Raw genomic sequence first — 13,228 nt, 5'->3', positions numbered from 1 at the left:
TGCTAGAGAGGGGTTTGGAACTGTTTCATCACTGCATGCAGCACGTGCCCGTTTTATTTTTCTTGCCCCTGCCCCACCGCCTGAGTCTGCCATTGGACGAGTACATAAGTTATAGCTTTCGCTACCCTTCTAAAATGTATTATAAGGACACTGTGCTGGTTTCCGTGCGAAATGTTCCTTTAGTGTTGCCTGCCACAAATCAAAACCATTCATATAAGTTAATGTGTACCATTTTCCACAGATCTCATCTCAATCTACAGTACCCTCTACGAGGGCACACACATCAGGGATTATGGTGTTGTTCCTGAATTGTGTGCACATTGCTGTCTATGTATTTGGTTAACTTTCATTTCAATGTAAGGCAGACACCTTAAACGTTAACATGTTCTCCATAGATTATGTAAGGGTATGTTGAGCAAAACGAAGCTGGCAGGCACTGAGCCAAGAAGCTTAACAGCGAAGGCCTTTCAGAATCTTCACCTCTTTCAAACTGAGCTTACATACTGTGCGTGTTTCAGCATTTTTATTTTTCAAAATGTCTAAAAAATTCAGTACATTGTAAAAACAAGTCACACTTGAAAAGAAATACATGTAGATTTCAGTGGAGCCTAAACTTAAACAACAGAAATACCGAGGCAGATTTTCAGAATCAACAAAAACAAAACATGAAGAGAAATTCACATTTTGCACACACAAAAATAAAAACACTCTCCCACTTTCTACATGCAGGCAGATGTTTATGTTGGCTACAACGCAGTTGGTTTATTTCTGGGTGAGTCCATAAGACCTGGGAAAGCAGGAACTCCAATCAATCTAAGAGATCACTTTGTATCAGGAGGCAAGAAACATCTCTATCTGGAGGAGTTAGAGCTGGAACGAGAGCGGTGACGCCTGCGACCAGGAGATCTGGAGCGAGAGCGACGGCGTGCTGGGGACCGCCTCCTTGGGGAGCGGGACCTGCAAGGACAACAATAATTGCAATTGGAAGGCAGGAAGAATGAGCAGACCGCATGGTCTGAACCAAAGAACATATGCATATATTCACATAATATACAACAGTAGTGGGAAATCAAATGCACATGGACATACTGTTACTGACTGAAACTCATTTAATGTACCTTCTCCTCATGCGCGGTGGACTGCGACGCCACATAGGTGGTGGCGGGGGCATTCTACGAGGGGGAGATGGTCTACGAGGTGGAGGACGGACCCGTTGAGTCAGCACGGCAGATGCAGTGATTTCCTGTCCGTCAATCTGACCTATCAATAACAAAGTCATCACAGAAAGTTATCCAACACGTATGCACAGAGTAATCCTGCAAAACAGAGGCAACAGAACACTCTGGCCTACCTCCGTCCATGTGTTTGAGGGCTTTCTGGGCCTCGTCAGAAGTCTCAAACTCAACATAAGCGTAGCCCCTGGACAGATGAGGGTGGTTCCTGTCTACTGGCATTTCGACCATTTTGATTTTTCCATAAGTGGAAAAGATCTCCTGGATGTGGTCCTGTGCAAAAAAAAAGACACAAAGCGTCAGAACCATGTTATCAGAAAACTTTAATTTATCTGAGGAGTTATGTTGTTATTGTTTATGTGCAAAATTATCTGAATTAATACTACATAAAATTGACTGCCGACAACAATAAGGAAATTAAAAGCCTGTTTACTGGACCATAGTCATAATGAATTAACATAACATTATCTCAAAAATTCTTCCTTTATTATTTTTCACTTTCTACAATTCCAGTTTGACATTAGGAATGTGGATGTTCTCATCTACCCAACATGACGTTTTTGAGCTAGTGCTATAATCTCAAATCATGTTAAATCATATTCATGTGTTCTGCAGTAAAAAGGCTTAACTTCTCAGCTGACCTTGGTGACATTCCTGGTCAGCCGCCCTAAATGAACTTTAGTTGGTTTTGGACTTGGGCTTCTTTTCCTTCGCTCCTTATCATCTCCCCTCTTCTGTGTTTTGGACCTGCAAGATCACAAACAAAACACTGATTAACGTCATCATGATTCAGACAAGTGAAAATACAAGACACCAGAGTGTAAAAATATCATGTAGCTGCATTAGATGGTAGGAGGAGTTACGCTGAGCGGGAGCGGCGGCGGTTGTCATGGCGTCTACGGCTGGGGCTGGGGGAGCCTGACGAGCTTGAAGAGGAGGAGGAACGAGAGCTTGAAGAACCCGAGCGGCTAGAACCAGATGAGCTGGATCCACTTGAGGAACCGGAGCTCGAACCAGAGCTGCTGCTTGAAGTGGAGCTAGATCTGGACCTGGTCAAAGCAAAGTGGGGGGGATACACGTTCGGTTAGAAAACACACGTATTTAAGACTGATTTTGTCACTAACAAAAACAGATAATTACATAAGGAGGTAACTTAGAAAACAAACCTGCTGCTGCTACTGCCAGTGGAAGCGCTGCGGCGTCTTTTTACTTTCTCCCGTCCTCTCTCCTTGTCTCCGTCCTTGGTACCAGTTTTTTCTTTGCCTCTGTCTTTTGTTTTTTCCTCCTCCTTCCGCTTTGTGGGGGATGGTGCCCTAAAGTCAAGAGGAAAGCAGCTGTTATCATAGAAGTTGTGAATGGTTTAGGGCTGCAAGTACAAATTATGTCAATTAATCTGTGGATAATATTTCTGACTAATCATTTGGTCTATAAAATGTCAGAAAACAGTGAAGAGTCCAAGCTAACCAGGCTAAGGGCCCCACCTCTCTTTGTAGGGCCATTTAAAGCGTGGAAATCAAATCTTCGTCTTCAAAGTGCTATTTTGTCCAACCAAAACTCCAAAACGGAAAGATATTTAAACTACTGGGATCCAAACAGGATTTGCTTCAGAAACAAAACTTTAGAGAAGCTGCAGTCAACTTTAAATGAGATGTTGGGCAACTAAAAAGATTAAAGTTACTCAATTATCAAACGTGTTGGCCACAAATTGCCTGTCAACTATTGAAATATTGTTTCTGACCCAATGTAACTGAACATGATCCAGCAATGTATTCGTTACTATAAATATCATAAACGACTTCAAAACCAAAAGGGAGTAAGTTATCGAGGAAACTATGGTGTTTAGAGTGTGAACTTCCAGCTGAGACTAAACACAAAGCGTAACGTTAACACATTCTGAACAAATCGGAGGTAAAACGCCGTAATACTGCAAGAATTACATGACTGACAACTTTTTTGACTTTTAAAAAATGTCGGTGGCTTTAATGTTATTGTAGTGACTGCATATATAATTTAATATTACCGCCGTTATTGCTGAAACATCACCGACTAGTAAACTTCACTCCCAACAACTGTGATCTCGAACAGAAATCCGCCGCCATTGATTTCGATACTGACTCCTCAAAACAACGAGCGGAGCTCCTCTTTATAACTCACTACTCTATTCATTTAGTTCACAAACGGCTATTAAATCTGACGCAAACGTCGGCATGTTACACAAATGTGTACTGGAATTTAAAACCAGCTCGGCTGCACTTCAGTAAAAGGGTAAACTTACATTTCTTTCAAACGCGGTGATTTCGTTCCAGCCACTTGCTGCCAGAGGAAACGTCGCTCGGTGATGACGACAAAGCGGAAGTTACGTCTCTACCTCAGCGCCACTTACAACTCATTTGTTTATTTATGTTGTCAATAAAAATGTGAGTGTGTGACTACATCGTAGCTATTCAAATACGAAATGTTTAATCATGGTACGTGATATGATTTAACCAAATAGGAAACACCAATCTCTTCCCTCTTGTCGAGGCGGTTTCGCAAAGGTGAGCACTTTAATATGTTAACCGTTACTGTGTTAGCTAGAGCCTTCGGTGTTAGCTAACTAGCTCTGCTATTAGTTACAGATGAAGTTAATACCAGGTTACTGCAGCGTATTCCTCCAACCACACGACAAATATGTTTCACCAATCCAATGTATAACTATTCAAGTTTTTTCATGTGAGGATTGGTAACGTATATATTTTAATTATTTTGCTTTACTGAGATAGGTTGTGTGATAAAGTAACATGTTGTAATAAGGAGAAACGTTTTTTGTTATAACTGGAAAGATCAATAATAACTCTTGTTATAACTGAGCTGTTTGTTTTTTTCGTTATGTGGCAGCAATACACTGCTGCATCACTGGTGTTTTCACATCACACAGAAGTCCGGGGGGGATTCACATTGTTTACATTTATTTCTCAGTATTAAACACACACCACGTCTTAGTTACAGTTTTTTGTTATTTTATTAATCCTCTAAAGATTAACAGCCAAACTCACAGAGTCCCTCTGGAGTGAGAGATCATGGGCCGGCTGGATGATGCCGCCAAGCACAAAGTAGTGGAGCTGCGGAAGGCTGGTCTGAGTTTCCGTAAGATCAAAGCTGTGCTGGAGCTGGAGAACATCAAGGTGTCTGCCCAGGCCATCTACCTGTTCCTGAGGGAGTTTCAAGGGAGGCCGCCAGGGAGGGTTAGACCTGTGGAGGCTGGAAGCAGCACATCATCAGCACAAGTGCAGCCTCGATCTGGCCCAATACAAGAGAACTGGAGTAACATTCATCTCCAAAACCTTATGCGGGAGGCATCTCACCATCCTGGCTTTACAGCACCTGCAAACTTTGCCAAACAGACTTCCACAAATCCGGATACTGGTGCAAAGCCTTCTGGACCTGGGGAGATCTGTGGAGGTACCAGGCTAGAACAGCAACATGAGGGAGATAAGGAAGAAAATGACATCCAGATTGTTAGTGTCACCTCCCTTGCACAGAACAGCCAACGAAGAAGTCCCCAGTCCTCTGTAACAAGGGCAGAGACAGGTGCTGTGTCTTCCACAATAACAGCTTCTGGAGCATACATGAGGAGGAGGGTCACACCGTCTCCAGCCACTAATTCAATGCTGGCAGCTCGAAAGAGACTTTTGGATAAAGCGCTGTCACACAGGATGAAGGCACGTACTTATACATAATTTCTCCCATGTGTCACAATCTCAATTGTTATGCCTGTTGTTATTATTGTGGACAATAGTACAAAACTGCAATTGTCAAATACCACAAGAATCAAATCATTTTGTATACTTAATTTGCATACATTGCTTTTCAACAGTCATTCCACCAGGTGGCATCATTGTTGAGGAGAGATCACTTGAGTGTCCAAGGTGCTGATTTGAGAAATGCAATGCCACAACCACCTGAAACGTATGATCTGACCACTGAAAAGGTGAGAAAAGAGCAAACATTAAATGCTATAAGTTATCTCTTTTATTTTGGTGAATAATCTTAAAGTGTGTGCCAGCCCATACTGTCACTTCTTGTGACCGGGTCACAGTACCTGTATAATCAATGTTTTGCACCAATAGCTGGTACTAGGCAGTGTTCAAGCACTCATCCTCACCTAGTTCTGGGAGCCTGACCAATTTTGACCAAGTTTTATGTAAATAAGATTACATTATAACTTTTCATAGTTTTCCCCTGTTTTCATGATCTTTTTTTCATGTTGCACAGACTGTTATGGAAAGTCAGCCTGGAGGAGGTGGTGCCCCCAGGCAATTTCTCACACAGAGACCAGGTCTGTCTGTCCGTTCCCAACACCCTGTCCCTCGGGTTGGTATTCGTCTTCCTAATCAGCCACCATCACCTTTAACATCCTCTGCTCCTGGGGTGGCCACCATCCATCTACAGAACCCTGGAAGCCAGGGCACAACTCGTAGTGACAGGAACCCGAGCCCCAACAGGCAGTCCAGGACGCCGGAGGGAGAAGTGGTCTGCAGGATCAAATTCAGACCCTGGGCTCTGAGGTGCGCAGCTTGGGTCTGGCAGTGAAGATGCTAGTGGAGCAGCAGTGCCGCCTGGAGAGGGAGCAGGCACAGCAGACGCACATTCAGAAGCAGATCCTCAGCACTCTCCAGAGTTTTGCTTCCAAACTGGGACGCTGTAGCAGTGTTCAACAGCAGCACAACAAAACTCCATCACCCTCTGGTTTGCCAACAGCTTCTGCATCTACCTCCTTCAGCCAAGACACCTTCAACTTCAGCCATGGCACGTACACTCAGTGCAGCCAAACCCAGCCAAGCTACAACTCTTTAGAGAGTTTAGAAAATGTAGAGGCCTTTAAATTGCCAAGACTGAGCCCTTCAAGCATAAATGGGTTTCCGCCATGTACAAATGCCGAGAACCTCCCACTTACTCACTCTCCCCCTCAGACACAAGCATATGCAGCTGCATATCCACCGCAAAACAGTCAAACACTCATGCCACCCTACACACAGTCCTATGTCTCTACATACAACCAGTCACATGCTCAGACTTTCAGAGGATCAGAGAGTAAAACATCAGATTTCCAAAGCAGCTGTCCAACGAGGACTCTCCAGGATTGCAGTGTGTCAACCCAGCCGGTGATGAATAACCACTCGTCACAGGATCAGCAAATCAATATCATCAAAGTGGAAGGACCTTAGAGGGCTTCAGGTGCTTTTTGGGACCAATAGGGCTTGGATGTGCTTTCTTAGAGTCACTTTAGAGTACCTCTGTAAGACACATGTTTTTACAAAGAACATAATGCTGTAGCATTTCTTAAATTAATTAATTTTATTTCCAAAGTACATTTTAAGAAAATATAAACAGCAATAGAATAAATGGATGGCTTTAGTAATAACATGCTAAGGATTTGTCTTTACTATGGCGAATGATTACAAAATTAGAGAAATTGACACATGCATTTTTTTAACAACACTTTTATTTTTACCTATTATTTTTATATACTGGCATTACAAACTGTTTGTTTTCATACCACTATAACTAATTAACAAAATAAAGAGATGGTTATGATCCAAAGCACGATCCCATTTCAGTGTGTCAGTCACTGTTAACATATTGAGACGTTTTCCCAGAAATGCGTGTTCCATAAAATTTTATCATAAAAAGTTTATTAAGTGCTATAGAGTTTAGTATACAGATAAAACAGTGAGATCAGCATGTTGGCAGCAAGCAGCAGAAGCATACCAAAGGTGCAGTTCATCTCACGTCCTGCGCTGGAGGACTGAAATTTAAGAGCTGTAGTTTAATGTATAAGCATAACTACTAAAACTAAACTAAGATAATATAAACTGAATATTGTGATTAATTATAGGCTTCATATTATTATATGCACTTACCTGCAGAAAACGGTAGAAAAGCGTCTCTCTTTCTAAAATTCCCTTCCTTATCTAGGAAATGGGCTGGGTTGAAGATGTAAGGCTTTTCCCATTCATCTTCATCCTGAAGTGCAGATGACAGCAGAACAAGCACAGGAGTGCCCTAAAATATGTTGGAGATGATAACACGTTTTAAGGTTGTACATGTTTCAGTATTATGATGGCTGGGAATACTTTATGGCAATGCAAATTATAACATTGTAGCCCATTTTTTAGATCACAGCTTCACCAGAAAACACATCCAGCTTCATCCTCTGAGAAATCTGAATCAGTTCTTTGAGACAAACCACTGAGTCCTGCCCAACACTGGAGGCTGTAGCTAATAGATCAACAGCAAAATCTTTGGAGTTTGGTGAATGACATTTCACCCCCCCAAACTACCTCAAATCAAGTCAACATTTTAACTATAAATGTAGTAAGGAATTTGAGAGGACACCTCATAGTGACACAGAAAACTCCACATCCACTGTATATTGGGGTAAAGAACTGCTGTAATCAGAGGAAGAATCAAATTTGTGAAGGTTAGTTTATCACACGCTATTCCTTACACTGCACACAATATAACTGAATTAAGTGAATTAAAGCATTCTCACCAACCAAACTCAATGGACAAGGTGTATTGTATAACTTTGGTGGGAACACAGCATGTCAAGTAGTGGGGGGTTTAAAAGTTGTTTTACCTTCTTGATGAAGTAGCCCTTGAAGGTGACATCTCGGGAGGTGCAACGTAAAACTAAGGGGGCAGTGCTGACAAATCTCTGTAGTTCATGGATGACTGCATTAGTGTATGGTAGATTTTTCCTGTCCTCTACCCGGACCTGACGGCTTCCTACCACCCTGCCAAGCTCCTCCTGGACCTGGTCTGGGAGATTAAAAATGAGAACAGGCTAATTAGTATACAGCCATGGAGGTGCTGTAACATGGGCTTCCAATCAACTGTGTGCCCTCTTATTTTGAGCCATCCACTACCAATATATTAACTGAAGAGACCATGAAAACTCCGATTTTGTTTGTTGTTCTTTGGTCAAAGCTGGGCTACTCCTCTGGCTGGAGGTCTTCGGGATTGTGAAGAGGGTAAGTCTCAGGAGGCTCTTCCCAACCATAATATGGCAATCACAAATGTCTACCTCTCTGAGCAAAGTCATCCTCATCGCACTTCTGATACCAATGGCATAAATCAGGGTTTGCAGGTTGAGTTACGTAAGTATTAAAGGATTCACTGAATATGTTGCCTGGGGAAGATATGTAGAGATAGTTGTCTTACTCGGAAACGCTGAGGTTGTGCTAAACATAGTTTTACAAATGAGAGGCCAAGTCTTGAAGAAACAAGATTTTGATCAATAAATGTTTCATGAAATATTTGTGTTCCTTACCTTGTATCTTTGGATACTTGGCCATGAGCAGTAAGCCAAATCTAATAGTAGAGGACGTAGAGTCAGTGCCAGCAGCAAACAGGTTGACAACAGTCATCAGTAGGTTGTCGTCATGGTAGTAAGAATACATATTCCCGGATGCCTTACAAGCATTGAAACAATGAAAACAAATATATAAGTAACACAATTACATTCGAAAGAAGTAGTCAACTTCTAAGATACCTTGTGTTCACTTTATCAAATATGTCACACTAATATTAGGATAATAAACCAGCTTCATATGAGGTATAGCTACTTGTTACTACTAAGCAGTAACCATTTTGCATTGGGTGATTCAGTAACTTTGTTAACCGGGTCATATGTACAATAACCACTTGTTTATATAATACACAAATTCTAACTAATTATACTTAATACTGTGTACTGTCCATTTGTAAAGTTGAAGTTCAACAATCCTGCATTTCTTCTTCTTGTTTACCTCAAGTTGTATCTTTCGGGCCAGAAAGGCATCCACCAAACCTCTGCACATCTGTGGATCAAGGGTGTCCTGTAAACCCTTGATCAACTTTGTCATGCATCTCCTATTAGCAAACGCATTCTTCATCAGTTGCTTTCGAGCTCCAAGCCAACTGAACAGCCATGGAAAATGGTTATAAACTGTTGAACAAACAAGCATTTTAGACCTAGTAACAAATGTATTGTTATTTTTTGTTAATTTAGTATCTGCTTACTTAGGGGCACTTAAGGATTAACATATCAACCTACATATCCACTACATTTGATTATATAAAATGTATTTATATAATAAACTTTATTTATAGAAAAAAGTAAAAAGTGCTTCACAAGACACAGAGAGAAAGATTAGATACCACCATCCACCACAGTGGATGAAAAAATCCCATGCCAGAGGATCTCATAGTACGTAAAAGCTTATAAAGAACTTAAAAGATCCAAAATATAATCTGGAGCCAGGTCATGGAGAGCCTTAAAAGTCGTAGTCCATACGATCTTAAAACCAATCCTACAACAAACAGGGAGCCTCGTTACCAATGTAAGGAGGCTAAAACAGATGACCTCTTGGTTCTGGTTAAAAGCCTAGCAGCTGAGTTCTGTATAGTCTGTAGTTTCAAAGATTTGGGATTAAGACAAGAGATGACATTTGTTCCATGTGGAGTACTTGGAAATGACCACATTGCTAGCCCAATACTCCAGATGAGAGGGAGGTTCTTTGCTATAATTCCTCTCCCTGTGCCTCATTCATTCACACTACTGGATTGTGTTATCCATATCCGTGCTCTATCAACTCATCTCCTTTAACAGATATTGGCAGACACAGATATTTTCTTATATCTAAACCTTTCCAATTTAACTAACTTTAATGTCATTGAACTGTAAGAAACTCTAATCTTGCTACATGGTGAAAGTGCTAACCAATGAGCCACCACAATGCACATTCAGTGCTCTGTAGCTTGTTAATGATATGGTTTGCCCTTTCCTCATGCACACTCTGGTCACACAGAGCAGAATGTCTTGACATTAAAGTTAAAGAGTAACCCAGTGTGACCAGGTCTGACTGGATTTATTGTAAATATTGTACAACTGAGTTAGGTAGTATTTGCACTTGAAAAAATAACTTAACTTTGTAAGTTAATAATTACACTTGGCACATGTGTTCTCTTCTGGCAGGTTAGGTACATGGCTCCACCTGAAAGAGCGAGGAGTTCTTACAAGTGCTTACATTTGGCCATAAACTGATAAACAGCTGTTAAATCAAGTTCTGTTTAGTTTATGCAGTAACATCTATGTGCTATATATTTCAATTTAGAAGTTTGCTAGGGCATTAGTTTGGCGAACATTGTTAAAGTTGTTTGTACAAACACTTACCTGTCCTGTCTTGTGTCTGCTCAAGGTTGTTTGGCCAAAAGAGTCGTCAAATTGGGATTGCAATGAACAGTGTGTTTAAATAAAACATATCTGTTCTGTTGTTAGTTGATTCAAGTATGATAAATTAAGGAACAATGTCTTACATTTGTTATATGTGAAGATTTTTATTCAAAAATATTAGTTGTTTTGCTGTTTTGGGGCTGAGTCATTTTATTTTTTATTTTTACAGATTACCTCCCCAGCCTTCAAAAACCTTTGTTCACATGAAACACATGGTGCTGGCTTACATCAGTATTATTTTTGGCATTATATACAGGTGCAGATATACAGCACATCGCTCCTGCCAATAAATCAAAGAAGTTCCCACACCAAAGACCAGGATCTCTTACATATCTTCTATACCTTCTCTATCTTAATCTACACTATTAATCTATCTACACACCTATCAAATTGCTATCTCTCACCATTCTTGTGCTATCTCTCTCTATCACTATATATATACTCTATATGTCTAGATGTGTGGTTTGTTCTAAACACTGTCAATCAAGCGTAGAAGCAACAAGTATTGCTCCCGTGGAAACAAGGGTGAAAAGCACCAAAGCTTCACTAAACCAAGGTCACATGACTTTGACATTTTGAACCACGCTTTGGAGCAGTGTTTCAAAACATCTGTGCTTCAGGATCCTGAAACAGCTTTTAAATGTCAGTGTTGAACTTCCCATCCCTATAAAAGACTTGGTTTGGTATACCACGCCATCGCTTTGGCCTCTCTGTCTACTACATTATCCAGCCATGACATGGTCATTCTAACAGAGGTCAGCGGAGGTCAGTGAAGCACTAGAATACCTGTACTGAAGGACAGCCCATGAGTTGAGTGTTCTTAGTGGCTCGATCCACCATCAGTCTGAACTCTGGGTCATCATATTCAAATCTGTTGCCATAAACAATGCAACATATGATGTTGGAGACAGCATAGTTTACTGGCTGGGCTGGGTCAAAGGCCTTAGCTACAAGAGAAAAGGTTTAGTGGTTTCAGTGGCATAATTCTCCAGTTAAAAACTTTTACATACTATGTTGCCATAGATACAGTAATAGTAGTTAATGCAGCATAATTCACTGGTGTGTTTGTATTAAAGACTTCACCAAAAGACAAAAAAAATGTATGTACCATAATCTGGTTACTTTCTTTTGCTTTAAAGACTTCATCCAAGCGTTGACACTCCTCTAAGATTTTCTCTTCGGATGCATTTTTGCCCATTCCAAAGTCTTTCAGGTTAGTCAATGCAAATTGCCTAATTTCTTTCCACGAGTCTCCATTAGCAAATACAATTCCTGCAAAATGTTTATGTTTTTTTCATTTGAATATGAAATTCTTTGTAAATTATCAGTTTTTAAGAAGCACTTTACACAAATTTTAAAACAGAAAAATATATAAAACACTAAAATGTTTTTGTTCCTCACCATGTGTTAATTTTAGGTCATGGATAATTGGGAAATTTTCTTTCTCTGAAAATGTATCATTCTTGACTAGTGCCTGCTTGATCGTCTTGTATCCTGCCAGCACCACCACTTTTTGGGCCCAAAATGGACCGTGAATACTGATCCATACTTCTTGGAGAGCTGAAATTAAGACCATAAAATAGCTTGCAGGACTGAAAGAATGAAATAATATCAATTATGCATATTTGTATTCCCCCTTGTCTATCCATAAAGCAAAGGACAAGATTAGAGTAGTGTTGTAGTACTTGAGACCAAGACCAGTCTAAATACCACTTTTTTGATGGTCTTGGTCTCGTCTCGGACTTGACCGCATTTGTACTCGGCCTTGTCTCAGTCTCGGACATTGAGGACTCGAGATTTTATTTCAAGACCAGTCAAGACCACGACTTTGGGAATATCAATAAATTGCTTTTGCATTGTCTGATTTATTTGTTAACATCCTAATGTAAAACGTATTGCTTCAAATGCAACCAATAACCCTAAATAAAAATGTGTTGTTACCATAACGACCGTCCCTCCTCCCCGTGATGGTAAACATGGAAAAGGAGTGTTGAATAAAGATGCTTACTTGATTTCAGCTCTTAGTCTTTGTATGTGGGTGTTTTAACGGGAATGTGGAATTTTCAGTTCAATTTAAGAAGTAACTATGATCTCGTTCCACATTTTATGTGTGTGTCATAATCTGGGGAACTGGTCTTGGTCTTGACTCATTCTCGCCCTGCCTCGGTCTTGGTCTCAGCCCCTAAAAGTCTTGGTCTTGTCTCAGTCTCAATAAACTCTGGTCTTGGTCTTGACTTGGTCTTGGTTTGTGCGGTCTTGACTACAACACTAGATTAGAGAGAGGCAATATAGTTCCCCATATCATTTACTTACCTCATACAGCGTCCTGTGGGGTAACTTAGCATCCAGCTGCAGCAAATTGCCTAACACAGGCAGTGGCCTGGGTCCTGGAGGCTCCTTTCTTTGATGGTCAACGCTGCAAAAAAATACATACAAGGCAAGTAGAATCCCAACAGTGCCCAGTAGCGTGGTTGTGCTGAGTGAAATCAGAAAAAGGGTTTCCATTATAGCCATATTTAAGTAGGCATGTGCACACATAGACATAAAAAGGGGCTTCAGCACCTGCCCTTTTCTTCCTCAAGAGAGGCGTGCTTTTTCTAAATGAATGAATATACCGTATATTTATTCCTGTTCCTGTTCAAACAAATATATCTATTGGGAAAAATACTAAATATTAGGTCAGAAGATGAGACTTTGTTGAGTTCCGATGCTCTCTCTCTCTCTCTCTCTCCCTCTT

At 40.7% G+C, this 13,228-nt stretch overlaps 2 protein-coding genes and 1 pseudogene across 2 annotated transcripts; 1 reads left to right on the top strand and 2 right to left on the bottom strand.

Annotated features, from left to right (window-relative positions):
• Positions 1 to 506: 506 nt before the first annotated feature.
• LOC119889982 (RNA-binding protein with serine-rich domain 1-like) lies at positions 507 to 3,587 on the bottom strand. Its single transcript, XM_038700958.1, has 7 exons — positions 3,508 to 3,587; positions 2,399 to 2,545; positions 2,096 to 2,281; positions 1,874 to 1,979; positions 1,352 to 1,505; positions 1,119 to 1,260; positions 507 to 957 (listed from the first exon to the last, which is right to left on the bottom strand). Coding segments are annotated over exons 1-7 (843 nt in total). The 5' UTR covers positions 3,510 to 3,587; the 3' UTR covers positions 507 to 851.
• Positions 3,588 to 3,620: 33 nt separating this feature from the next.
• LOC119889970 lies at positions 3,621 to 6,818 on the top strand. Its single transcript, XM_038700947.1, has 4 exons — positions 3,621 to 3,769; positions 4,250 to 4,933; positions 5,089 to 5,202; positions 5,487 to 6,818. Exons 2-4 carry the CDS (start codon positions 4,292 to 4,294, stop codon positions 5,802 to 5,804), a joined length of 1,074 nt encoding a protein of 357 aa, XP_038556875.1. The 5' UTR covers positions 3,621 to 3,769; positions 4,250 to 4,291; the 3' UTR covers positions 5,805 to 6,818.
• On the bottom strand, positions 6,551 to 13,228 carry LOC119889997 (annotated as a pseudogene).

The sequence above is a fragment of the Micropterus salmoides genome, unplaced genomic scaffold (genome assembly GCF_014851395.1).
Source record: "Micropterus salmoides isolate LMB-PRFRI ecotype aquatic unplaced genomic scaffold, ASM1485139v1 Ms_hic_scaffold_10, whole genome shotgun sequence".
NCBI classification, from domain to species: domain Eukaryota; kingdom Metazoa; phylum Chordata; class Actinopteri; order Centrarchiformes; family Centrarchidae; genus Micropterus; species Micropterus salmoides.
This window is presented reverse-complemented; position numbering and strand designations above follow the sequence as displayed.